At 40.9% G+C, this 25,626-nt stretch overlaps 2 protein-coding genes across 3 annotated transcripts; both read right to left on the bottom strand.

Moving 5' to 3' along the window:
• Positions 1-809: 809 nt before the first annotated feature.
• Positions 810-15,987, bottom strand: FAM161A (FAM161 centrosomal protein A). Of its 2 annotated transcripts, XM_064446822.1 has the most exons (7): positions 14,147-15,987; positions 12,550-12,797; positions 10,929-12,113; positions 10,354-10,521; positions 7,212-7,311; positions 6,017-6,171; positions 810-5,427 (listed from the first exon to the last, which is right to left on the bottom strand). In XM_064446822.1, the coding sequence occupies exons 1-7, from the start codon at positions 14,264-14,266 to the stop codon at positions 4,959-4,961; spliced, it is 2,445 nt and encodes an 814-aa protein (XP_064302892.1). In that variant the 5' UTR covers positions 14,267-15,987; the 3' UTR covers positions 810-4,958. The 2 variants fall into 2 exon arrangements, with proteins under 2 accessions (XP_064302892.1, XP_064302893.1); XM_064446823.1 differs by lacking the exon at positions 10,354-10,521.
• Positions 15,988-16,117: 130 nt separating this feature from the next.
• On the bottom strand, positions 16,118-23,774 carry CCT4 (chaperonin containing TCP1 subunit 4). Its single transcript, XM_064446824.1, has 14 exons — positions 23,463-23,774; positions 23,019-23,071; positions 22,686-22,775; positions 21,852-21,960; positions 20,386-20,528; positions 19,614-19,735; positions 19,393-19,525; positions 18,893-19,032; positions 18,498-18,594; positions 18,089-18,199; positions 17,698-17,828; positions 17,357-17,591; positions 16,651-16,764; positions 16,118-16,337 (listed from the first exon to the last, which is right to left on the bottom strand). The coding sequence occupies exons 1-14, from the start codon at positions 23,578-23,580 to the stop codon at positions 16,323-16,325; spliced, it is 1,611 nt and encodes a 536-aa protein (XP_064302894.1). The 5' UTR covers positions 23,581-23,774; the 3' UTR covers positions 16,118-16,322.
• Positions 23,775-25,626: the final 1,852 nt, after the last annotated feature.

Raw genomic sequence — 25,626 nt, 5'->3', positions numbered from 1 at the left:
GGCATACTTCTAGGAATAATTTTTTGATCTCTAGAGTGCCTATTATCTGCTAAGCTCAGGCAAATATTTTGCCTTCTGCCATTCCAGAAGCCTGAGGATACTAAATGAGACTATAATATAAATAATTTCAAAATAGTGATGATTTTCAACATTTTCTTCAAGAAGTTGAATGATTTTGTTGTTCTGTGTTTGGAACAGCTGTAAAAGGTAACAATGTAAAAAGTTTTCCCTCAAAGGAAAAGAGAACCTAACCTCCTGCTTTATGTTATAGTAATTATATACACAAGAAGATGGTTTCTAGAGGAAGCGGTATCATATATACAAAGAACGCTTGAGAAATGCAGGTAAATTTGGGAGGCAAACAAAAGAGAGAAACACCCTCTGAAGAGGGGTAATTGTCTGGCCCAAGCTCAAGATGATGTGTAACAGTCCACAGTAGCAACTCTTCTCGCCCCCGTAGTCTCACTGAAGTCCAGCTGGGTATCGGGCTTTTGGAGCCTGTTTTTCAAAGCTGGATGCTTTGTTTTTAGAAGTGTCCAGGTGGCACTTCTGTGTTAGCTTTCAAAATTCTTACTGACTTTCCTGAGAACAATACTGCAAGGTTGCATTGCACCCAGAAGAACCACCATATCTAAAATTCTTAATTCAAAACATAGAAATACATATCATTATATAGATAAATATATAGAGAGTTAGAAATATATATAAACAGGCTTTATGTACAACCTGTCAATATTAACATTTTAGGACTGTATTCAATGCAAGCTAGATGGGCATGGGTGCTGAACAGTCACACAGGGCGCTGCATCTGGCTGTAACAAATTAATTTTTATTTCTCCGTAGGCCTTGTACTTCTATTTGGTTTACTTGGCAGTGATATTCCTTTTCCTGTGGCATTTGCTACTGCTAAAACATACCATTTCTGATGTCTCTAAAGTTCAGTAAATGCAGCTGGCTTATTATAGTGTAGGTACTATGTCCTTATGTCCATTTTCAGCCTGGGCCTTTCCATAGCAACTGCACTGTCTGTAAGCACTAAACTTCCAGATTCTGTAACCCTTTCCTGGGATGTGGATCCCCTACAGATGATATATACTTGCAAGCTAGTGCACTGCAGCCAAGCGATAATGCAGACCCTTCAGACTGCCTGTGTAGCATCAGCCTTCTCCAGCATGGTGGATCTGTCTCAGTGGGAACATGTTGAAGATGTAAGCAGATACACAGAGGGAGGAAAACAGTACAAAATTTCCAATGAAGGCTACTGCTCCCATTCAGTACCACAGGAAACACTTAAAAACCCAGAATGGGATCTGTAGTGTTTGTGGACTTAAAAGTACCATTCTTCCAGTCCTGCTGGAAACACTGTACCTGCCACATCTTTCAATTCCATCACCTTTTTTATGACCATATTTTGTGGTACAATATCTGTTGCTCACCAAGTCATCTAGGTTTTTCTCCTTACAGCTTCAGGTGATGAATTCCCATCAAAGAAATGTTATTCTTGCACTTCAAATTTACTATTTAATACTACAGCCTACATGCAAAGTTATTCTCTTCCTCCCATGTGGTATTTTTAGTCCTTTTTTTGGATACACCTTTCTCATTTTCTTTGCAAATTTTTGAACATATTTTTACTTTTGAGCTGTGGCCATTAATTGAAATATTAAAGACAGAATATTCAATGATCTGTGAGAAACATTTCTATTCATCTCCCTCCTGCTGTGTAGCTTCCCTGAAAGCATAACTCATCATCATTTCTCCTTCCATGAGCTTCTCCCCTTAAAATGCTTCCATTGTATCATGCTCTGTGAATCAAATTACTTTTTTTCTCCTTCATGTTAATTGCATCAAAATATTTTGAGCTCTGACAGAAAGTACTATATAGTCTCCTTTCTGTCGTACTACTCTGCATATTGGTAACTTACCAAAATCTTTCACCTGGATTTCGCATTTCATGTTGAAGTTACTGGTTTTTTCTTTAAATATAGTCACCTTCATTTCAGTGCCATCGTCCTATTAGTTTTTTCCTGTTTTATCTACATTTTAAATCATCTTCCTTGCCAAAAAAGAAAAAAGAGGTCAGATAATGGCTTGGCTTTTAGGCCAGCCTTTTGTTCATCTCAAGACTGTGTGGTGTATATGCCTCGTTCTTTGAAGAATTTCTCACTGCTGTACTTTGCTTCATAAGGTTTAATTCATCCTTACCTTTCTTTCCCCATTTTTGTTCTGTCATCTGTGATTTTTCTCTGCTATTTATTTCCTTCTTAATTCCTTATTGGAATGCTTATCCCATTCTTGTTTGTAACGCAGTTTCTGAACAGTTGACTTAAATTTCATTATTCTTCCACTTCGGAAATCTGTGCTGCTCAAAGTGATTTCCATAAATAGCTCTTTTTAATATGTTAAAATTTGATCTCTCATATCTTTTCCCAGTCAAAGAATCCTAGCCTATATTGTTATATGAAAAGCAAACTACCTTCCTGTCATCTGAAAACCATTCTTTATCTTTGATCATTCTTATTGCCTTCTTACAGTTACATAATAAATCTTTTTTAAGATGGGAGGACCCAGGAATGCATGGAGCATTCAAGATGGAATTGCTTTTTTATTTTTTAGTGTATAGTATTGTATAGTTTGGGAGTATTTTTTTTTACCCTCACATATATTTATTTGCACTTAGCAAAACTGAACGATATCTGTTCTACCATTCAGTGTCATAAGATCCTTTGGCATGTACTTTGCAGTTTCATTTTTTGACAGCATGGAACAACTCTGTGGCAACAAACTCTTAAGTATGGGTACTACAGATCCCTTCTGAGTATACTGAAGGGTTTGAATCTCACTGAATGCCTCCTGATAACTGCATTTATACTGTGAAAATTGACCTCTTCTTCCCTGAATTTTCAATTGGTTACTAATTCATTAAGAACTTTATTGTCCTACAAAAAGGTTGGTTTCTTTAAGATCCTTTGATAGCAAATTGTCAAACACTTCCTGAAAATCTAGGTAAACCATATCAACTGGATCACCTTAGTCCATGTGGTTCTGCTTGACGTTTTCAGATGTGCTAAAGAAGTTGAGGCATAACCTCCAAAAGCTGTACTAACTCTTCCTTGTTATATCACGTTTATCTGCATGGTCATTAATTCTGTTCCTATGAAGGTTAATATAGTAAAAATTCAGTGAAAACCTCAATCTAAGTTATACACAGGTCCCCAACTCCTCCTCCTAAAACCTAAAAAAAAAAAAAGCATCGTTTTTGCTACCTCCTTCCAGCTCAAAGGAGTTTTACATTTTTCGTCTCTGTCTTATTAGTTCAACAATTATATATTATGTTCTTTTAGCACACTTAGTTGAGTCCTGTCAGATCTTAAAAACGGGTTTTTTCTGATTCGAAGCCTCTTCAAAATAATCTTTGACAAAACCATAATTTAGAGCTCCTCTGCCTTCTTTCAAAAAAACTTATTTACTAAAGAGGCAAATACGAGTAATATGTGACTAGGAATTCAATAACACAGTGTACAGCTCTTCAGAATTATAGAATACTGACAAGCATGAGCAAACCAACCTTGAGTTTGTATTGTGGGGTTGTCAGGAATAACTAGAGATTGTAAACTGTGATTTTCCTTGTGAAGTAATGATTAATATTTTCAAATATGACATATACAATGGAGAGTTTAAGTCAAATTTTCAAATTCATATTAGTTTGCTCACACTTCAAAAATAAATAAAAGCAATAATGATAAAAATCTTCCAGAAATTGTTACACAACTTCTCAAAGTCAGGAGGAAGAAATAACAACAGATTTAGTTAATGCTCTTGAACGCAGCATGGAAGAAAATAATAAAAAACCCCCACCTTCTTTCCATACTTTCATGCAACTAGATTTGCTGGGCTGTATTTTTATCCGAAATAATAAGATTCTGTCTTTACAGTGTATGTTTACTGTCTCAATAAATAAATTTGAAGATTAATGTCAGCATTTGTTATGATGTTATGAAGACTGATTTTACATGAACATGGAAAGAGTTCTTCGAAACAAAATGGAGTTGAAAGAACAGTTTTGGGGCTTGGTTAGACAGTAGGACAAGATATGCAACATAACATATTCTACTGACTTACTTGTCTGTAAGCATTAAAAATATCTGTGAAACTTTAAGTGGCTCCTCTCAGTGTATTATAGGCATTTTCTCCACTTAGGGAGAGCAACTGCAATACTGTTAATACTTTAGTTGGACAAAGTAGTTGACTTGATACTAACAGATTGTTTTCCTCCAAAAGCACAGATCTTTTCTGGCCTTGGCACTCATCTGACCCATCACTGAGCCACTTCAGCTCACTTAAGTTGGCAGAAGAACCCAGGGGATGAGGAAGGAGGGACTGAGCATATTAACTTGGCCATCTTGTCTAACTGCACAACAAGTTGTCTTCCTAGCAGCTGCTGTCCTAAAAACACTCAGAGGTCTTCCACAATGAACCCTTGTCTATTCATTGGCATCCTAGAAGATGCTGCAGGAACATGCCCCAGAAGTACTGAAATGTTTGAGACTAGGAGGAACTGCTAATGGTAAATTACTAGTCCAAAATCTCATTGGCTTTGCCAGCACCTAGAAAGAGCTGTACATAAGACCTCAGTACCTACCAATGCCACATGCAAGATGTTGTTATTAAATGGTGGTTGCAGTTCATTTTGTGAACTGAGGTGCACTAATGTCACAGAAGACTAGAATAAAGAATAATAATATTAGAAGTAAATTATTTTCTTGGTGGAAATTAGTAATTTGATCTTTCTTACTGGAAAACAGACAAAATTTCTGCACTGGAAAGACTGTTAAGCTAAGAGGTTTAAATTCACAGAATTTTCTATCAGTAGCAAAGCGTCAAGTTTTTCTTTGGTGTTTTCACTGCCAGCAATGAAATAGGTTCCTTAGCCCCAGGCCATCCTGTCTACCTTCCTTTCAGTTAGCTTCATCATTGCTGGCTTTTTCTTCTGAATCATCATTTTCATATTCCTCATCCTCGTATCTGAAGGCACCCTCAGCTTCAGGGTCAGACTGACTTTCCTCTTCATGCTCATGGGACTGGTCAGACTGAGAGCTGGGTCTTGACTGATCATCCTCCTCCTCCTCCTGGGAATGGCCAAGTAACAGGCCTGTCTTTGCTTCCTCTTCCTCCTCTGCCTCCTCCTCTTTCCGGTGCTGGTCAGAGGCAGGGCTGGACCCAACCTCCTCTGCATGGCAAGGCTGATGAGCATAAAGGCTGGCTCTTGCCTCTTCCTCATCCTCCAGCTCACTGGACTGGCCATCCTGGCTGGAGGTTTTGACACCTTTTTTCTTCTCTCCCTCGTCCTCACAGGACTGCTCAGACCAAGGACTGCTATCAGCTGCTTCCTCAAAGGATTCTCTTTCTTTCACTTTATCCATGACTCTGAAAAGACAATTGGCGTGTGTGATTTTATTTTCAGGTAAGACACTTTCCAGTAGGTTTTAACTACCTTCAGTTAATCTAGAACAAATCCTGGCAGACTTGGCTGGGGTGGAACTGGGGAAGGAAAAGGGAAGGGGGGACACTAGAGTCTCCTTTTACGCTAGAAAGTAACTCAATAGTATTGCTTAAAGATTTCAATTTTTTAATTTCTGCTTCCTTTTAAATCATAACACCTAATGGATCTTGAAAAATACTTTTCATAGGCTTATTTTAAAAATCCAGTAAAGGTAGTGCAGAATGAAGTGACTTAATAGCAATCTGCAGGAATTTTTGGTGAAAGGAACAAATGAAAAAATGTTTTTCTTTGTTTACCAGTGCTCTCCTCTTTTATAAAATAATAACAGTTAAAACCATTTTAAAAATGCATACTAATGCTAACATTAGTAAAGCTACATAGTAAAATGTTTACCTGGGAAATACTAAAAATAATTTAAAAACTCAAAAAACAACCAAACCCACAAATCAAAAATTACTTTCTAATTACTAGGTATGTAGTGGCAAAAAAAAAAAAGCCTTCAGTAATCTCTACCTTTTTCTGGCATCAGTGGAGTTATTAAAATCTTCAGCACTGGAGCATTGTAGCAATTTATTTGTTTGTCCTTTCTTTGAAACAAACTCTGGGCATATCCCCAGTGCCCTCAGTCTGTTAGAATAATGCTTTTCGGCAGCTATTCTGGCATCTTTCTGTAGGAAAACCACAGTGGTTACATGTTACCTAAATGCATTACATGCCTATCTTTTGATGCTTTTGTTCCTTTATATTAATACTGTGTTTCATTAATTGCACCTGACAAGTTAAATGATTATTCTCTGCAGGTAAGAATGGCGAAATCATACTTGAAAACTTTACACCAGATTTTCCTTTTCTGTACTAGTTTAAATCCGGTTTGCTCCCTGTGCCCACCAGCTAATGAAGAGCTATGTATTCTGTATATAGCTATTGAGGGAGGAGGGGGAAGATGCAGACACGTAGAAACTCAGATGTAGTCTTTCTAGGGCTTCTCCTTTATCCCCTCTCCTCCTCCTCCTCCTTTGTCTTCCCTCTCTGGGAGATGCTGACCTAAAAAAGTAGTATCGATTCACCTTCTTACATTGCTATTTAACAAATTATATAGATATGTATCTCTGCCTCTGAAACAGAGGATGTGAATTCCATTCCTCCAGGTAATATCCGAGTGAGGAGGACTTGTCCTCCAATCTGCACAGATGACATGGTCCTGCCCCACAGTGATGGCAGACGAGGAAACCCAAGCAGACAGAAGGGACAAGGGAACCAGTGATCTATGACTTGCTGCCTCTCTGGGTTTGGAAACAGGTCAGGGACCACACTACCAGCCCATGGTTGTACTGAAATGAAAAGACAGAAAACTGTACCTAAGCTTTAAAGTAGTAAAAATACTCAAATTTTCTTAACGCTTCCTTCCCAACTTAAACCTCTCACATTTTTGCTGTAAATTTTTGTTGTGTTTAGTTACTCTTGTTATAACTGAATTGGATAAGGCGTTTAGAACAGCCATCTCAGTTCCCTGCGTAAGCAAGCCATGAATGCTTAGTCACAAAAATTACTAATATTTATATGGAGATGGGGCAATAGAGATTGAAATGGACAAATACTGGCCTCAGAAGTCTTTTTCAAGTATCTTCTATGTTTGAAGTGTTTGACTACAAATACCTTATGCAGTATTTGAAGACAAGATTAAGAAGTAAAACAGAAGCAAGACAACCTGAGTGACTCTTTCAAAAAGCAACGGCCTTTGATTTACTCTTTTTTCCATTTCTTGCAACTCTTCCAAATATTCTTGCATTCTCTGCTTCTCATAATTCCTAAGGGAAACAGAGAACAAGAGAAATTATTATTAATTTATAAAACAAGAAGTAATTTTCTACAGCAGCTGAAAGTTAAACTGCTCATAACAAACTAAATATTGTCCTCCTTCAAGATCCATAAAAGGTAAATTATTATATGCTAGTTACAGGGTCTGAGGTATATTGTCTCATTTTCACAGCAATTGCTTGCCTGTAAGTACTGAACAAAACTGCCTCTGAAGTAGTCACTTTGGATAAGCAGAGAGGTCCTGCGTAGTGAGGTTAAATAGGGGCTGAGTTTGGATTCTTCGGTTTTTTTGATACCTAGGGTTTTTTTAAATGCTGATTTCATACAGATATGCTAGTTGTTCTAAGCAAAATTAAACAGTTGGAGGTGACTGATAAAAGCAGAATACACCATAGGAAATTAATACCATTAAATAAAAACTAGTATTTTAAAAGGTAAAGTTTTATGATAAGAAACTTGCTACTTTATCAGTCTATCTCACAAGAGGGGTGGCCACATTCTGGATCATGGTACACTTCTTTCCTAGTTGCTTTGTCAAGAGCCCAGTCAATATAGCAGGATGATGAAACTGTTGATTTGTCAACTGAAACGATACCTCAGATCATGCCAAGCACTAGATAATCTGGGTAGCATGGATTGTAATCCTTGGTGTGACAAAGATGCCTCTTTGTGATGCTGCCTCTGTACTGGGCCAGCTCTAGCATTACTAAGTCGGACACTTCAGGGCAGGCATGAGAGCTAGGGGGCATTTTACACTTCTGTCTCCTCCTGCCTCTTTCCCTTATTGTCTGAATTCCTGCAGTATGACTGGGCATTAAGGCAAGTTCTTCACCATTTTGAGTGAGTGAACTTCATTGTTGCTACTTGCTTGCTCTCTCAGGTGGCTTTCTACAAACCTAATTATCTGTTAGAAGAGCACTTACATTAATATACCTTATTACCCACCCTAGGCTGAAATAAGCATTATCAAGTTAAGCACTTGTACCAGCCTTAATGCATCAGCACTAGGGAAGTAAACTTGCTTTCTAATAGCATGATTTTACGTGCAGACAAGAATTAAACATGAGTGTTTTTACAATACTCCTGAAATCTGATTAAGCTAAATAATGCAATGTGAAGTTTGCTGTTGAATGAACTCAAATCAAATCTGTAAGCGGCACACCCACTGTCTCAATTCTCCACCTTGCTACTGTAACTCAAATTGTTTTCTCCTTCTGTCCTAGAGTCAGCAGATCATCTGCCCAAGGACACTTTCATTATAAAACTCCCATTAACAGTATTTGCTGGTAGTGTTGCAAAAGCAACTGCAGTTGAGCTCTGGCTCTAACTAAAATAGAAGAGACTGCCCTCTTCTACCTGCATCTCTACCACTGCATCTCTGCTCTTCAGGATGCTGTTTAACCCTGCTTCTAGACCACTGCTGCTTCCTATGTGTCCTTTGGCTTCAGCTGTCTTTGGGGGAGGTGGTAGGTGGGCATAAATGCATGCTGGAGAGTCACCGACTGCCCACGTGGCCAAGCAAAAGATTTGCTGCAATTCTGCTTCTGGTGTATTCTGGCTTACATGTACTCAGCTGCTGCACTTCACACTTTCAGCATCTGAGAATGCACATGCTTTGTTTTTTGCTGCATTTTTCTCTTTCTGGTCACAGTGCAGCAACATTGGTAGTGAATAACCATTGCAAAGTTTGCTGGTTGAAGAGTGTGCAGTATTGTCTTGCAGGTGGTGCCACGCCATTTCAGCAAATTTGCTTATAACAGCCCAGAGTTTTACGTCTACTAAGAATAAATCCTCCGTTTTCTACTTAGCTATAAAGAGAGACCCATGTAGAGCAAAAAAAGAATGAGGAAACCTTGTTTGTTGCCTTTCAACTCCCAGCCATAAAGCCAGCCCGAGCCTCCACCCTCATTTCAGGAAGATCTCTATCCTGGACCATATTCTAAGCACCTTAAAGTTTAGTATGGTAACTTGAAACTTGCTAGTCTATGACACTATGAATCTTCTAAACAGGCGTATCTCATGATCATTCACCCGTGTATTGTTTTGCCTTACTACTGTCAGCCTCTGACAATTTGCCTGATTACTGGAAATTAGGATCCGTAGTTGCTGCCTGAGAATCCTGCCTATGCATGAAGCAACAGGGGCAGAGCAGGCAGTACCTCTCACCGTCTCCATGTAACAGTGCCTTAAACAGACAGTACTGCTGTGGTGCCATCATGCCACCATAGATTATAAACCTCACTAAAGACTCATTCAAACAGGACTGATCTCCCCACCCCACACCCACCAGGATTAAAAAGAACAGGAAGCAGAAATGGTTAAATTAGCCACAAACACAAGGTCAAGCAGCAATTCGGGAGTTAGATCAGCATCAGAGAGCTGGAGCCATCTGCACTGCTGGCTTACAGCACACTGAGAAGGCCCTGATGTTTTTCTCTGTGTACTACTTCTCTCAGTTGTGTAGAAATGGGCTTTGAATTTGTATCTCTGCTAAAGGTAACTTTGGATCCCATTCCTCCTAAGCACCAGCAGCTGCTGATACATGTGCTAAGTTGAAATAATATTCCTGCTTTAATTTTCCCTCTTAACTGGGGACCTTCTGGAACAAAGAAGTGAATTGTGAAATGTTCACCACTGTAGGAGACAGCTAGCACCAAAATTGCACCAACACCTACCAATCCAGCAGTGCAAGGATATTCTGTACCTAAACTGTTCCTTTTCTTTTTGGTTTTGTTTTTTTGTTTTTTTACAGTTTCCTCTTTAGTTGATATGTCAGTTGAGAAAACGCAGGAGTCTCCTGTTAGCTAATCTATAATACTATAAGGTAGAACATATCAAAATCATTAGAACAGGCAAACAGTTTCCCAGTTGAAATACTAAGCTTGGCCACTTTTTCTACCAGCTACTTGTACAGTGTATAATTTGTCAAATATATAATTATGTAAACTTAGGCTATGCTATTTTTTACACTGTATGTTAAACATACAGTGTAGAATGAAAGGTTCGGGATTCAGGGGAACGCAACAGAATACCTGAATGTTTTAAGTTTGGATTTAGACATCTGAGCTAGGCTCTGATGGGGGTCATTGGCCTCAGCCCGAGTTGTTACAATTTTCTGGAGTTTTTTCCTTCTTTGTTTCTGCTTTGTTCTGTTCCTTTTTTGTTGTTCTTCCAGCTTTCTCTTTTCCTCAAGTGAATTCCTGGGTGGAAAAATAAACTAAGGCTGAATTCTTTTTAAAACAAGAGCAAGACTTCAAAGGAAGTTTTGGCAAAGCAGATTCAAAAAACAGGGTGAAAACAGGGTTGGCACAAGAGGACACGAGCTATGTGCTATTTTAAGGGATTCAGGCATATCCTGGGAAAAAGCAGTCATTTGTCCCTTTCCTGTGGGTATGCTGAGAAAAAAAATGTGCTGTTTCTTTAACAATCAAAGACTAATGAAGTCCTATATTTAAATATATTAATTTTTCTATTATAATTAAGTCCTTATACTAACGTATTAAGTCCTATATTCACTGCATGGAAGAGCTGACTACATCTGCAGAAATACAAAAGAAATCTACTCTTAAAGTATATATAAAACATAGAGAGTCGCTAAAGTAGTCACCTTATGGCTTGTAGCCGTCGCCTTGTAGATTCTGTAATTTTTGGTGATTTAGATTCTCCAAATCCTGAGAGATGTGAATTTGCACTTGAATGTCTCATTTCAGGTTTACGCCTTGGAGAGGCATATGGCCAGCGTGTTTCTTTCAACTTTTTTTGGTCCTCTTGAATGTCCTTTAAAACCTTCCCCTTGTTTGAGGGAATATATGGAGTACGAAGATTGAAAGGTTCACAGACTGTAAGGTGTTTCACTTGTTTTCGTTGCAGGAGCCGTTTCTGAAATTTCTGGTGTAGCAGTTCAAAATCTGGAACACTTGATCTGACCTTGGGTTTATGTTCTGCTTCCTTTGGTTCAGTGCACTTGTGTTTCTTCTTTTTAGTGGTATCTTTTAAAGCCAGTCTGCTGTTGGGTAGAGACGAATTACGTAGCAACTCTTCAGCTCTCATTCTGATCCTGATTTCTCTGTAGAGCTCTTCCTCCTTCAGCTTGTTGTTAACAGCTGGACTATAAACACATTTAGGAACTGGTTTTGCTTTGAACAGTTTTGTTTTCTTTTCAGGTGTGGAAAGGTCTCTTAATTGCATTTTCCTAATTTCATTCCTTTGCTTCTCTCGTTCAATGAATTTAAATGGCTTCTGAGAAGCCAAGAGCTTGAGTTTGCTTCTCTCTTTCACAGATCTCCTGCGCTCTTCGTTTCGTTGCAGGATTTCATGGTAGAGCGGAAGGAAGACGGCAGCAGGCACGGGATTGGCTCGGAATTTTTTCTGACACTCTGCTTCTTCCTCTAATTGCTTCTTCAGTAAGTTATTTTCCATTTCAGTCTGTGACTTTGATTTGACATTCTGTTCTTTTTTTCTAGCTTCTCTAATAGTCATCTGGAAAGGCTTGGGCACAGTGACTTTTGGTGACCATGCTTTCCGTTTCTTCCGTATCATTCTGAAGGGTGGTGAGCTTGGTAAGCTGTGCTTGGTGCGGGAGATGTAGTCTTCCACAGAGAACCCATCCCACATTTTTTCAATCCGTTCCTTAGCAAATGCAGATGATCCAGTTTCACTACCATTTTCTTCAAACACTAATTCTCTGTCAGAGCCGTCAGATCTACTTGAGCCTAAGGGATCACTTAAGTCAGAGTCTGAAAAGGATGTGTGCAAATTTAGAGGCTGATACGAGCTCTTCTCGCACGTTGGCCTTTTAAAAAAAAAGGTAAAAAAAAAAAGTTGTTTTGAGTCCAGTCCAACATTGATGCAAAGCCAGTAACTCTCATTTTAAGATACCATCATTAGAAAAAAAATGAACAGAACTGGTGGGGAAGAAGAGGGGGGGAACAGAAGGGAAGAGAGAAGCACAGTGGGCAGTCACACCGAGTCAGCACTTCTTAAGGAAAGGCACCATACTCTACTAAACAAGCTGCCCAGTCTCTGCTACACACACATTTGTAAATCTCACAGACCGTTAGCAAGGTGAATAAGCATTTTTGTTGTTAAAATGAACTTTTTGGTCATTATCTGCTTATAGGAAGTGAGGAGAGTAACACTTCCCAGCCCCAGAAAAAAAACCCCTGCTGTTTTACAGATGTCTGCAAAGCATTTGAGAATCTCCAGATAAAAGGTATGACCCAACTTACCGACAACATACGTTAGAAGCAGCGTTTTTCTTGTCCAAGGGCTGTACTCCTTTTAAATACAGTTTATTCCGATACATACTTTCTAATTTTGCCATGGTCTCCAAGTGGGCATTCTTCAACTCTTCTAGCTTCAAGTAATATTCTTGATTTGAATTCCACATTTTGGAAAAGTCTATCCACTTGTCGGAGTCTCCATTTAACAGGAGGGTCTGCTCTCTGCCAGTATTTGAATCCAAATCAAAACCATCCTAGAAGAGATGTTTAAGATTTTCTGACTGTTAGAAGAAAGTAGAACAAGGTTCTTAATACTACTTTATCCTAATTAAGCGTAATGAATGATACAGTAACAGCAACTAGAGATACCTGTACACAAATATTAATGCAGAGTTACATGGAATAATCTTATTACATAATAATTTGTATCTTAAGGGTCCTATTTAAAGCAAGTAAAATTCCCAAGTCTGTTCCTGTAATCAATATATTTATACCAGGAAATAAGATCAATGGGACTTAAAAAAAAAAAAAAGTTTTCACTCTTTTGTAAAGTGCAATTTTTCCTTGATTACTACGTAGCTCTAAAAAAGCCTTTATTTAAAAACAAACTGAAACACAACAGACACTTCTCTGCCTTGCATTTCCACAAGCATTCTAAAAACAAGTCACTGGATATTTTGTCTATAAATGTTTATTCCCGTTTCCATAACTTACTGTGACATGACAGGGATGCTGCACACTTATACTTCCAACCCTGTTTGTCAGCTTGCAGCTGTGTGCAGTTAAGTGCATTCTTTAAATATTTTTAAGCTTACATGAGTTAGAGAAGTTATTAAAAACAGGTTAGTCTATATTGCAAAGGCTTCCTTCATGTTATTTTTAAGCACTATGTTCTAAAAAATTAGTTTCATTATCCAAAAATTACAATAATGTCCACACAGAGGTATTTTAATAAGCTTTGACATTCTAACAAAGTCTTGTTTATGTTTTGTCAGGTTTTCACTGCAGAAACCTCCAACTCGTTTTTTTCCATAGCGTAGAGACCTAATACAACATAACCTAATGTTACATGACCAAAGAAGCAGAGTTAAAAAGCTGTTACAGAACGCCCAGCGAAAGGCAACATCCACTTCTTTCTGACTCTGCTTCTTTCTACATTGCCTATAAACCTGCTTCAGTTCTCGACCTGCAGAACGATCCAAGCCTCTTCCCTGGCCTTGGGCATCACCGATTCTTAAATCCGCTCTTCAACCACCGGCGCAGAACAAGCTCATTAAGCGCTTGGTGTCACGCAGGACCATCTGTCAGGCTCTTCTGCCTCTCCCCCTGTGCCTGCTTGTGCCGCACACCGCTCCCGACAGGCCCAAAATCGTGCGAAGGGCCGTTCGGGCTCCCCTGCCCCCCGGGGACAGGATTGGCGGTGCCGTAAGGGCGCCCTGCGGCGGGTAGGGCAGGCTTCGGGTGAGCCCATCACCCGCCCTCAGGCCTAACAACCCTTACCGGCGCTTCCCGCCTCCTGCCCGCCGTCAGCCGCGCTCTGGTCCCCGGAGACACCCCCAGACATCCCCTCCACACACACACCCCCACCCACCCCCGGCGGTACCTGCGGGGCGGCGGGCGGCGGGCCCCGCTCGTAAAGCGCGGCGGGGGCGCGGGTGCGGGGGTCGAGGGGGGTGCGGAGGCAGGAGGCGGCCAGCCGCGCTGCTCGGTGAGCCGCATCCATGCCCGGCGGATGGGCAGGGAGTCGGGCAGACAGGCAGCCCCGCGGCGGGAGGCTCCCGCTCCGCCTCCGCGGGGGCGGCCCGTCGGGTGGAGGAGGAAGAGGAGGGCTTTATCCCCCGCCGGGGCCGCTCAGCCAGGGACGGCCAGGGCGCCCAACCTCCCGGCCAGCCTCCGGCCGAGGCGCGCCGGAGAGGCTGCCTTGCTCCCGCGCCGGGCTGCGGCTGCAGCGGCTGCGCTGCACACCCCTTTCCAGGTAACTTTCTGCGGAATTATTAGCTGGAAATCGTAACTCACTCCTCAATAAGCCCACATTTTTTCTACCCTGTCAAGTTACACAAACTTCATTAGTAAGTTTGTATTTCAAATATGTAATTACAGAATAAGAGCAAACCAGGATCAGCAGGAATCTTCTTCCACCTCTGCAGAGGCATTAACGACTGATGGGCCTATTTATTGCAGTGAAATTACAAATACTTTTTATGAAAAGCAACGGATGAAAAGATTAAATCACCCCCATAGTTGCTGTAACTCTGGTCAAGACTTGGAAGTTTGTGATGATAGGGAAGAAAAGCTTTAATCAAAGTTAATACCTAATCTAAAGGTCACTGCTGGATGTTACCCTGTGGAATAAGGCATAATTTGTTAAACAGGCAATAAATAATTCATGCAGAATATTGATGCCAAAATCAATTTTCTAATTTATTTTAGGGTCTGAATTACTCTGAATGTGCTGCTTTGATAGCCAAGTCATAGGAAAATATTTCAACAGTAGCTGGTTGACATTGTGGTGGAAGCTTGCTCAATGTGAGAGGGCCATGAAATAATACTCTCTTTTAAACATGAAGAGGAATCTGGGCATCTCAGCAGAGCAATAATGAAGATAAAAAGATTAATTCGAAGTTCCAAAAACTAAAAATTGTTTGTTCTGAACTATGAAATGTGACATTAACAACAAATTAACTCTACCCTGAATGAATCCTGGGGCAACCGGTATTTTCTTCGTAGCCAGGATCCCTGGCCTTACACCTCACCCTCATGAAGTGACTCCGGTAAGGCCGAGTGGCCAGCACAGGAGACAGGGCACCCACTTCCTTCAGGTATTAACACATTTTAATGTCCGTTTTATGACTTTAGAAAACTGTCATTTGCATTATTATAAAATAGTACACCTTTTGACTTCTCAGCGAGTTTTAGGAAAACCAACTCATTTGGGGAAGGGGTGTGTGCGCGCGCGTGTAACTGGGTTATTACTTAGCTGCCCAAGTTTCTCTCCTGGGGTTCTCCTGAACAGGACTGGGAGTTGAACACCACCACCATAGAAGTGACCAAAAGAACAGTGACAGCATGTGTTATCCAAAACTGATTTTAAACAAATCCCTATTAATAAAGATAAGCCTAGTTGTAGTAATATTATCCTTGCTTTTTTATAGAACTAGGTTTAGTTTTGACATTTGTAATTCACCTTTGGATGAAGTACAAAGAAGAGCACGTGAAGTCAGCCCTGTGTAATGCTCCAGATCACATGATGGCATCAGAAACCACTGCAGATTTCAGGAGACAAGCACACACTCACGCTCTTTGCTCTCTTTTAAGCGCTATCACTGTAAAGACACTCCTTCACTCTAGCCCATCATAGTTACCCTCCATACCACTCCATTAAGGAAAACTAAGAGAAGCAACTCTAAACTAACGTTACTAGAGTGAAAAAAGTGAAGGGTGCTTTTACAATATATTACAAGGGCTAATTACTTGCTGTTCAACTTCTCCAACCCAAGTAGGATCATGTAGCACAGAGAAGCAAATGTAACAAACTTTACCTTATTTCTAGCAAAATGATAAAAGCAATGACAGGTAGACTAGTGCTTGTTTATTGATAAACAGCATTTCATTTTTGAAAACAGGGTGGTGGTTTTTTTTTTTAAATTAGGGTGATAAACAGTACATAAACCTTTGTCAACTTTAAGACACTTCACACCAGTGCTTTTGGTGAGGAAACCACATTCCAGGCTCCAGGGAAGGAGAGGTCTAGGGCACAGTCCCAGCTTTCTTTGCTCAGCTTATCGTGTGTTCACCTGCAAGGAAGATGTCACACACTCAGGCATAGGAAGTCTACAGGATACATAACAACTACTTCTCTGCTTAAAGATCTAGGGTTTTTAGTCACTTTCTTTACTCCTTACTTTAAGGTACAGTATTTATAATGCATTTCCTTTTGTTCCCAGTACAGTTACTAGAAGGCCAAATGGTCCCAGTAGCATGTATACTTGAGACAACTATTACACAACAATGATATTTTGAAACACAAGCAAGGGGCGTGACAATCACCAGCCTGGTGCTTGGTGGGGGGGGGGGAACTAAACAAAACATGATGCAAATGCTACTCACCACATCATCAATTTTAAGAATGCTGCGCACAGTTTCTGTTGCCAAAGTCAAGGCGCTCAAAGACACCAGCAGCGGCTGGACAACCAACTCCTCCAAGATGTTGGAAATACCCCCCTACAAGAACAAGTAGCTTTTACTTTGTGCAAGTCAGACTGCAGTTAGATTTAGCAGCTTTCTGTTAGCAGAACCCCGAGAAGGACAGTCAACTCTCAATGAGGCTGTCGAAGGGCTTGTAGCTCCTCCATCCTCAACAGGAACATTATGGTACGCATCTTCCCCCCTTGACGTATCCAGTCAAAATTAGCCAGAAGATAAACATAGTCAGGCCAGCTTAAACACAGCGACAGTGTAAAAGAAGCTAGCCCGCTACAGTACTCATAATGCACGAGCACCTCCCACTGCAGGTAAAACTGATGGATTATTCTAAGTGGGTCTAGTTTTGTAGCTGAAAGAGTGCTTTTGAATATACAGGAATTTTCTCGTCCTGCGGTTCCAGCTTTTTAAGTATCTGCTATTATCAATACTCCAGATAAGCTGTTAAAGCTTTGGAGAACAAGCCATAATCTACCGAAGCATTAATTTTAGGGTGAATACCATTGAGACACAAGCTTGCCCTCTCCTTAGTTTAGCCCTAATGCTATGCATTTTCCTTTTAATGCCCAACTATTTTTTTAAGCTATGCTATGCCTGTACAATTCCTCATTACCTTTCTGACATTAATGCCAGCTGTTTTCTCTCCTTGAGCATGTCTGTTTCTCAGCTCCGTTACCGTTGAAATTGGATTGAGACCTGCGTTTTCAGCCAGCGTAGACGGTATGACTTCCAAGGCGTCTCCATACGCGCGGACGCAGTATGAGTCCATACCCCGCAAAGTGCGGGCATACTCATTCAAGCGCAGAGCCAGCTCTATCTCTGGTGCTCCACCTCCTGCAATTAAAGCTCTGAGGACAGAAACTAAAAGTCAAACCTCATTTTTACCTAAGTGCATAAATGACTAGCTTTCTGTACTATGAATATAATAAATGACTAACCAAACCAAGACATTACCTTTTCTTAACTAAGCATCTTATGACACACAGGGCATCATGAATTGAACGCTCAGCTTCTTCTAGAACAAGTTTGTTGGATCCACGTACCACGATGGTTACAGTTTTACCAGGGTTTGTGCAGCCCGTAATCTAAAAAATAAAACCAAATACTAAGACTTCAAAAAAAAAAAAAAAAGGTTCTGGATAAAAAGAAGACTTCAGTTGGTATTTGCAAGTTTTGTAACAGTACTTACGCCTGGCTAAGCAAAACCACTATGCTTCCCGAGTCAGTGGCTACTGGGGGATTAGAAGCGGGTACTTAAACGTAGTAACACACATTAAAGTTAGCAGTTGTTATTAAAATAATTGGCAAATGTTAAGTAGGTATTAACATTTTGTCACTCACTCACCTTTATTAGTTTCCCAGAACCGTTTAAGTTGACCTCCTCTGCCAGCTCAGCAGATCCCAGCATATCAGAAGTAAACTGGTCAATATGAGCAACAGGCTTAGTTCCAATCGTCTGGAAAAGTAACAAAAAAAAAATCCAGAACCTGAACTGTAGAGTCACATTCTTCTGCATATTATGGTACAACGCAGTTAGGACTGTGGCTTTTACATCTGTCCCACATCCTTCTAGAAATGGAACTGCGCAACAGAACAGGAATGCTTTTTAGGGAAAGGTCTGCTCTTCCGTCATAGTCAGAACATGAAACTTGTGAAAGTTATAATAATAAAATGGCACTGGCTGGGTATGTAGTTTTGGCGTAGACTTTAAACACTGCTGCTACTTCAACAGCCATTTATATAACTCACTTTACCTTACATATAAACTCAATGTCATCTCTTTCAATGTCTTTAACCACCATGATCTTCATTTTGTTGAGGAAATGGAGGGCTAGGTCACTAAGAGCATCCCTAAAAACAAGAGGGAAGCAGTCAGTCCACTGTGCTATTTTAGTAACTGGGTCACACTAGCCAGTTGCATGCTTCTTACCAGCAGCGCCGAAATTCTTCAGACTGCAAAGGAGGGATATCATTAAACTCAAAATAAGCCAAGCCCAGTGCTTTCTAAAGGTCCGGTCACCGTTACAACCAGTCTAACGTTCTGCCAGGGGTAACTTAGTATTTGGCTTCGAATTTCCAGGTATTCCCAAATAATTCCAGTTGTTCCCTCAAACACACAGAGTAAACCAGTGAATCAGTATTAACTTACCGCAGAATAGACTTCTGAATCAGCAGCACATTGCATCCAGCCTTCTTAATCTGCTTAACTAAATTTAGAATATAGGCTCTCTCTTCACGCAGTACTCTGTCCATCTGAGCATAATCAGAAACAACTATTTGGTTGTCCATCTATTAAAAGAAAAAAAAAAACACCAGAAAAAGGGAGAAAAGCAAGCATTAGGAACAACTGCCGACTTTAGAAGCAAGTGTCAAGGTGTTCCACATTCTTTAACTTGGGAGCCTGTGTTTCAAAGCAAATAAGCAGAACAGTAAATTATCTCTTAGAGATTGTTTAAATGATGAGGAATACTGGACTTTTGAACTATTTTCTTTCTTGTACCGTTACAAGTATCTACGTATTACTCAGCAGAGCTTCGTTAGAGCTGTGGAACAGAGCTGACATGCCAACATATTAAACATATTATTGTTACATTTGCATCTCCTGAGTACTACAGCAAAAGGTTTCACTCTAGACATAGTTTAACTTACATCTGTCTTTGGAGCAGACAAGCAGAACTGAATGAGGCCAATTTTGGCTTTTTCCACTCTGGTTACACCGGTATTTGCCACCTTCTGCGTCAGGACCAGCCCTTCAACCAGTTCACAATCATCAATTGTGCCTCTGGAAACAAAACCAATCCGTGACTCTAGCAAGTTGGGAAGCCGATTTCACCGAGACAAAATTTGTTTAGTTACACATTCTTTCTTACCCCAGCTTCTTAACAATTTTAATATCTCTGAGGTCCACACTATTAGCTGTAGTTGGGTCAATCACCTTCATCACTGCATCCACGCTCATTGGAGAAAGTAAACTGGAATACTGACACACAACCTGCAGGATTTAATAGTAAAGAAAATAAAGTGGTGAGAGATTCAACACTGATAAAACAGTGATTTCAAAATAATATTGTCATTGTATTTCAGTGTTTGACTTCTGAATTTCAAAACAAAGGTAATTTTCCCCTCCCTGTCCATCAACCACGTGTCTTAACATGGTATCTTCCTAATGGCTACTCCATTTGAAGGAAAGTGCAACTATGTTGGTGGGAACACCCATGCTTAGGGACTTACAGAAGAAATTGAATTTCTTTTTCTTAGACTCTTAAAACTTTTGAGAGCTTCCCAGATTATTCTGCACACTTCTCCAGAATTCGATGCAATTTCAGGAGTTTCTGTTCCATGAACAAGAGCCACCAATGCAAAAAGTTGGCAAAAGCTCTCAGTATCCCACCTGATTTTTTCAGTTGAAGCTTGCTTAATTTACACTTACAGTTAATATTTAAGATTGCTAAATATTTCAGACTGAAATTCAGTTTGAGTGCTTCGCTTTAAATCTCAATCAACCATGGCTTTCTGAGAAGTCAGTCTAAGACAAGGTAGCCAGCTGTTCTGGCTGTTCTTACCGAGTGAAGGGTAGCGCAGACTGGGAGAAGCTGAAGGGTCAACTAGTCTGGAGGAACTATGTTCAAGTATAAGTCATACCTTTGAATTCAGAGAAGTAGTTGCACTATTTAGCAAGGTTTCTCGGTCGCTCAGTTCAACTGGCTGTGCCATGTTGGTCAGTACTTCAATACCTTTATCCAAAGCTTTCTGGAATGACTCAGAGATGATGGTGGGGTGAATTCCTGTGGAGAGTGTAAAAACGCTGTTAGACAGTCATGCTTTCAAAGAAATTTTTTTCTTGTTTTTTCCCTCACCCCCTCTTCCCATTTTAAGATTAGAGAGACTCTCATGTCAGAAGAAACTGAAGACATTTTAGCAAAACACATTCAAGTAAATTACTTCCCTTATTACTTTCCACTGCTAAAGCTGAGGAAAACAGCTGTAACATCTCTAATCATTTGTCCTCACAGACAAGTACAGCACATTTCCCTGTAATGTCTGACAACCCATACTTGCTCAAAGTTTTGGGGTTTGGTTTTTTTTTTCCTTTGGTTTTTTTTTTTTTGTTTGGTTGGGTTGTTTTTTTTTTTGCCTTGGCATTTTCAAAGCTGTCACTGGCCAGGAAATACCTGTGAGGAGGAGCCCGACAGTGATTTTATTTCACATTTTCAAAGACTGGTCCCCCACAGTTTTTCATGAAGTTCCCCAACTTCTCTGGAGCATGTGCTATATCCTTTACCTTTTCAAAGCAGGCAGCTTACAGGCAAACATTAGGCAGGCATCTTCTAATTACCTCTTATGGTAGAGGGTGCCAGGCTGCCAGTCCAGCAGTACCACCAGTACCAGGAAAGGAAGTAAACATAAATGAACCCTTGGTAGGGACCAGAAGGAGGAGAAGCAGCCAAATGGTGCATACCGAGATGAGGCAAGCGCAAGCAAACCACTATGAAGTCCAGATATGAGACAGACAAGAACTCTGCAGGTCTGACCACTGCTCTATTTCTAGTGCACACCAAAGCCTGAGTGTTATCCGGCTGGACAGCTAAAAAAGCTCCTGAACAGCATGGAAGTGGACTACAAGAGAACATCCTGAACTAATGGAACAGAACTTATGCTAATCATTGCATTCCATAATTCATGTATTTTCCTGACCAGATTCTCTCAAGGTCCCTATATTGTAAGTGATGGGAGGTGATAAATTTGCCAAGTATTAAAAAACTGTAGAATCACTGGTTCTAAATGCCATTTATATCTTCTTACACTATTCCTCTGTCCAGGAGAGAAGTACAAGTATAATCAAGGCGAGTTTTTACAAGGCAACATTTATCACACCACCTAGGCACTATTTCCTGTACGAACAGTAATGTCTTCCACTCAAAATAAAAAGCTAAACAGATTTCTAATTGCAAGTGGAACACAAGTGAAAGCTGAACATGAAGACTCAAGTCACCTTTCACATTTAAACTGGGAACAGCTACTTTAAGCTTCACTATACAGGGGTAAGCAGACAGGGGGCTTAACTATGTCCAGTCGTATTTTTATATTAAATATATATATATGTTTACCTTTCTGAAGGAGTCTGGAACAGGCATCCAAGAGAGCTCCAGCAATTACAACAACAGATGTAGTGCCATCACCAGCTTCAATATCTTGTGCTTTTGACAGCTCTACCAACTAAATGACAAATTACGGTAAAATTTTATATATAATGCTACTTCCTTGCAAACACTGGCAATTAAAAAAAACAGACATTCCAGAATGTAGCACTACTGAAATAGGCCTAATTATTAGGACTAATCACACTTTTTCTAACGTGAGGTTAGTACCTTTTGCACCGTGCTTTCTGTACTTGCACACTATCTGGCAAAGTACAACTACTGTGAAACAGACCCCTTACAGAAGCAAAGAAACTCTTCTCCCAAGCTTAAAACTAATCACACCTATCTGGCAGGTCTACCTTTTCCTTTTCTCCACAGGAAGCTCATTTCCATCTCCAACCCCAATCAGATCTGAGAGATCAACATTTAACTCCTCAGAAGACCAGGCTACTGTATCTTCAGACCACCTGACCATAATGCAATTAATTCTCTTCTTTCACATTCTCTTCTGTCCTAGCAGTTTAAGACATCACTAACTTTTCTTATAGAAGAAAGTTTGAGCTAGATTCCTTTATGTCTTAAAACACGTCCAGAGCAATAAGGAATAAAGAATAAGGGCTTTGAACTCTCCAGCACATCTTACAATCAAAATATTCCTGGAGCACATTGCACAAAAACTTCTTGCTCTATCACAAGCAGGTAATGTTCCTCAAATCCACGTGAAATGTTAGTACAGTTTTTTGTACCAGAAATTAAGCTCTAACACATAATTGCCCGTGCGATGGAAAAAAAAACACTTACCATTTTGGCTGCAGGGTGCAGAACCTGCATTTGTTTCAGAATAGTAGCACCATCGTTAGTGATTGTCACATCTCCTTTAGCATCCTGAATCTGAGAGGGAGGAGGAAGAACACAGTTCTGATGAGTACCTACAAATCTTTAATTTGATCCTTAATGTAAAATGTTTCTCCTGACACCATTACTTCTCAAGCTGATGTGCGCATTTAGTTCACGCTCTCCTTTAAATAAATGCAACTTGGAAAAAAATTTCAAGGCAAAAATGGCGTCCTATATAAGACATGTTGACTTTATTTCCAGTAAGCTTAAAAGTTTTAAAATTTAAGTTTGGTTTACCATTTTATCCATTCCCTTTGGTCCAAGGCTTGTTCTAATTGCATCAGCAACAGCTAGGAAACGGAAGAAGAAAAAAAAAAACAAACACGTTTACATTTTGATCTAAATAACTACAAGCACTCACTCTGTCGTTGCAAACATTTCTTCTGAGAAGGAAAGCGCCTCCTTGTATTAAGTGCTTCCCGGTTATTTTGCCAGCAGTGAATCATCTTTAATAATAGAATGATATAAAGCGTTGCTGTACCAGGACTGATTTCCACAGCTTTTTTTTTAAACAATTTGCATCCGATCGCTCGACTACGACCATTTTAAAGCCGAGTAACACTAGAGCCCCACCCAAGGCCTGTGCCGAGCCCCGCAGCCCACACCCCCCAGCCCACGCCGAACCGGCCCCTCACGGAGCGGACAAGCCCCCGCCGCCCCCCTCGCCTCGCCTCACCTCACCTTTCCCGGCGGAGATGTTGCTGAAGCGGATCTGGGAGGGCTTGTCCCGGTCCTGGTAGGTGCCCTTGGCCCTGTTCCCCGCTCCGCCGTGGGCTTTATGCCCCGCGTTCTCCGGCATGGCCACCGATGGAGACGGATGGGCCCCGATGAAAAAAAAAAGAGCCGAGCCCCGCCGCACCAGACGCCCCAACAGGAACCTTCCAGAAAGGCCCCGCCGCCACCAGCGGATCCGCCGCCGGGTCCTTCCGGCCGCGCGCGGAGCTGCCAGCTGCGCGCCTGCGCCCCAGCAACCGAGACGGGCCTCCCGTCGCCTGCCGGCGAACGGCAAGGACACCTAAAGGCACCCCGCCGCTGCTTCTAGAATGAGCCGCGCGGGGGCCTCGGGAGGTTTCAGGGCGGGGTTTGGCCTCGGGGCGGGGCCAATGGGGCGGCTGGGCCCCGCCGCCGCCGCCAGGGGGGCGGAGGGGCGAGGCCGGGGTGGCGCGTTAAGGCGGGATCGTCGCAGCCGTTACTTGTCCTGGTGTGGCGCCTTGCGGGTGTGCTGCTAACGTATCTCCCCTGTTTTAAGAAGGCTTTTGAACACCTGTTTTCTCATGTTTTGGAGAGTCTGTTACCCAAAAGGATTTTAAGCAGCAGGTCTATCAGAGGTGAAGTTAGACACAGCTGAATTACAGAAAAAGAGCAGAAAAAAATATATTTTCTTGTAATGTCCTGATCTTCTTACTTGTCTGAGGGACTTTTCAGCTTGTAACACCATTGCAAAAAGGTAGGCTTTATTATTAATAAAAATAACGCTAGAGTTCAAAGATAGCTTATACCTCTTAGGATGATCTTACCTCAGTGGCTGTATTGATACAAGAAGCTTCTGTCTCCTTGTCTTTTTTTTTGATTTCTGAATAGCTATTCAATTATTTTCTTCCCCTTGAGCAGAATACAAACAATGCAGTTTAGATGCAAAGCATGTACATGAATCCGCAAGGCGAATTAGTTTTGTACTGTGCTCAGGGTAAGACACAGCAGCTCAAGAGAGCTCTGGCTGAGAGAAAGATGCCCAAGTAATATCTAAACCATGTAATTTTTATGGCATATGTCTTTCTGACTGGATGTGGAAAGTCAGCATTTATAATACGGCAGTGCCAGTGAAGTGCTCCCGTGTAGAAGCAGGTGTAGACACAAGAAATACATCCCTGCACTAGTAAGGTGCTGCTGATGTAAGGCAGTACGTCATAAGAAAGGGCCAAAGGATGCGAGCTGTTCAGCTCATTCTCCAAGCTCTTGCATTTATATCAGGAGTTCATTGCATGTTAAATGTGTCCTCGTGGTGAGCGGTTTTCTAGTGCCAGCAACAGCTTTGCATGGTGATACATGAAAATCAAGCATTTAGGCAGTTCTCTTGTCAGAAAAAAGACAGGAAACAAGACTCCATATTCATGTGATTTTATCACCTCGAACTGTTTTTAACAGTTGCTTTTGAATTTTTTTTGCTGGATTTATGCACCATTGAAACATAGATAACCGCTTGATGTCCATTAGAGACTGTTTATAGAGAGAAGGTTTTGGAAGTGAACGGTCTTTGCCAGTTTATATTCAATTTTTAACAGGCAGAGAAGAAAACAGTTTTAAGTATAAAGGTAGAGATGCATCCAGATGGGAAAGGTCTGCCAGTAAGAGGCTTGACCTGGATTTAATCACCTTCAGAACCACCAGACACGCATCCTAAATGACCAAAATCACTCGGACCCTGATCTTAAAGTACATCAAGCAGCCATGGCAAGAGTGCTAAATCCTGTACATTTAACACAAATGCAATGTTAAAGTTAGAATCAGTAGAGAGCCAAGCTTTTAAAAGAGCCATTGAGGCATGTTCAGGTCGTTGTAGCTGGCAACCTCCTTCTTGCCTCAGGTTAGGGATCATTTAGAGTTTGTCGTGGTATCACAGGAAGTTTCTGGTTTCTCCTGGATGTATATAGTAAGTAGTATAGTTATATTTAAGGGTATTATGTAAATTTGGGTGGTGGCAGATGTTACTTCTCCAGTGCTGAACCGGGCTTTGGGTTTGGTTGTGCCAGAGGGTGGCACAAAGGACCTGGTTTTCTGGCAGGAAAAGGCAGACAGTGTATTGTTACAGTCAGTGAGCACATGCTGCTCAATGTTGCGTTAGCGT

Source organism: Phalacrocorax carbo, chromosome 3, assembly GCF_963921805.1.
Source record: "Phalacrocorax carbo chromosome 3, bPhaCar2.1, whole genome shotgun sequence".
Taxonomy (NCBI): Eukaryota; Metazoa; Chordata; class Aves; order Suliformes; family Phalacrocoracidae; genus Phalacrocorax; species Phalacrocorax carbo.
Note: the sequence above shows the minus strand (reverse complement) of the source record. Positions and strands in the feature narration are given on the sequence as shown.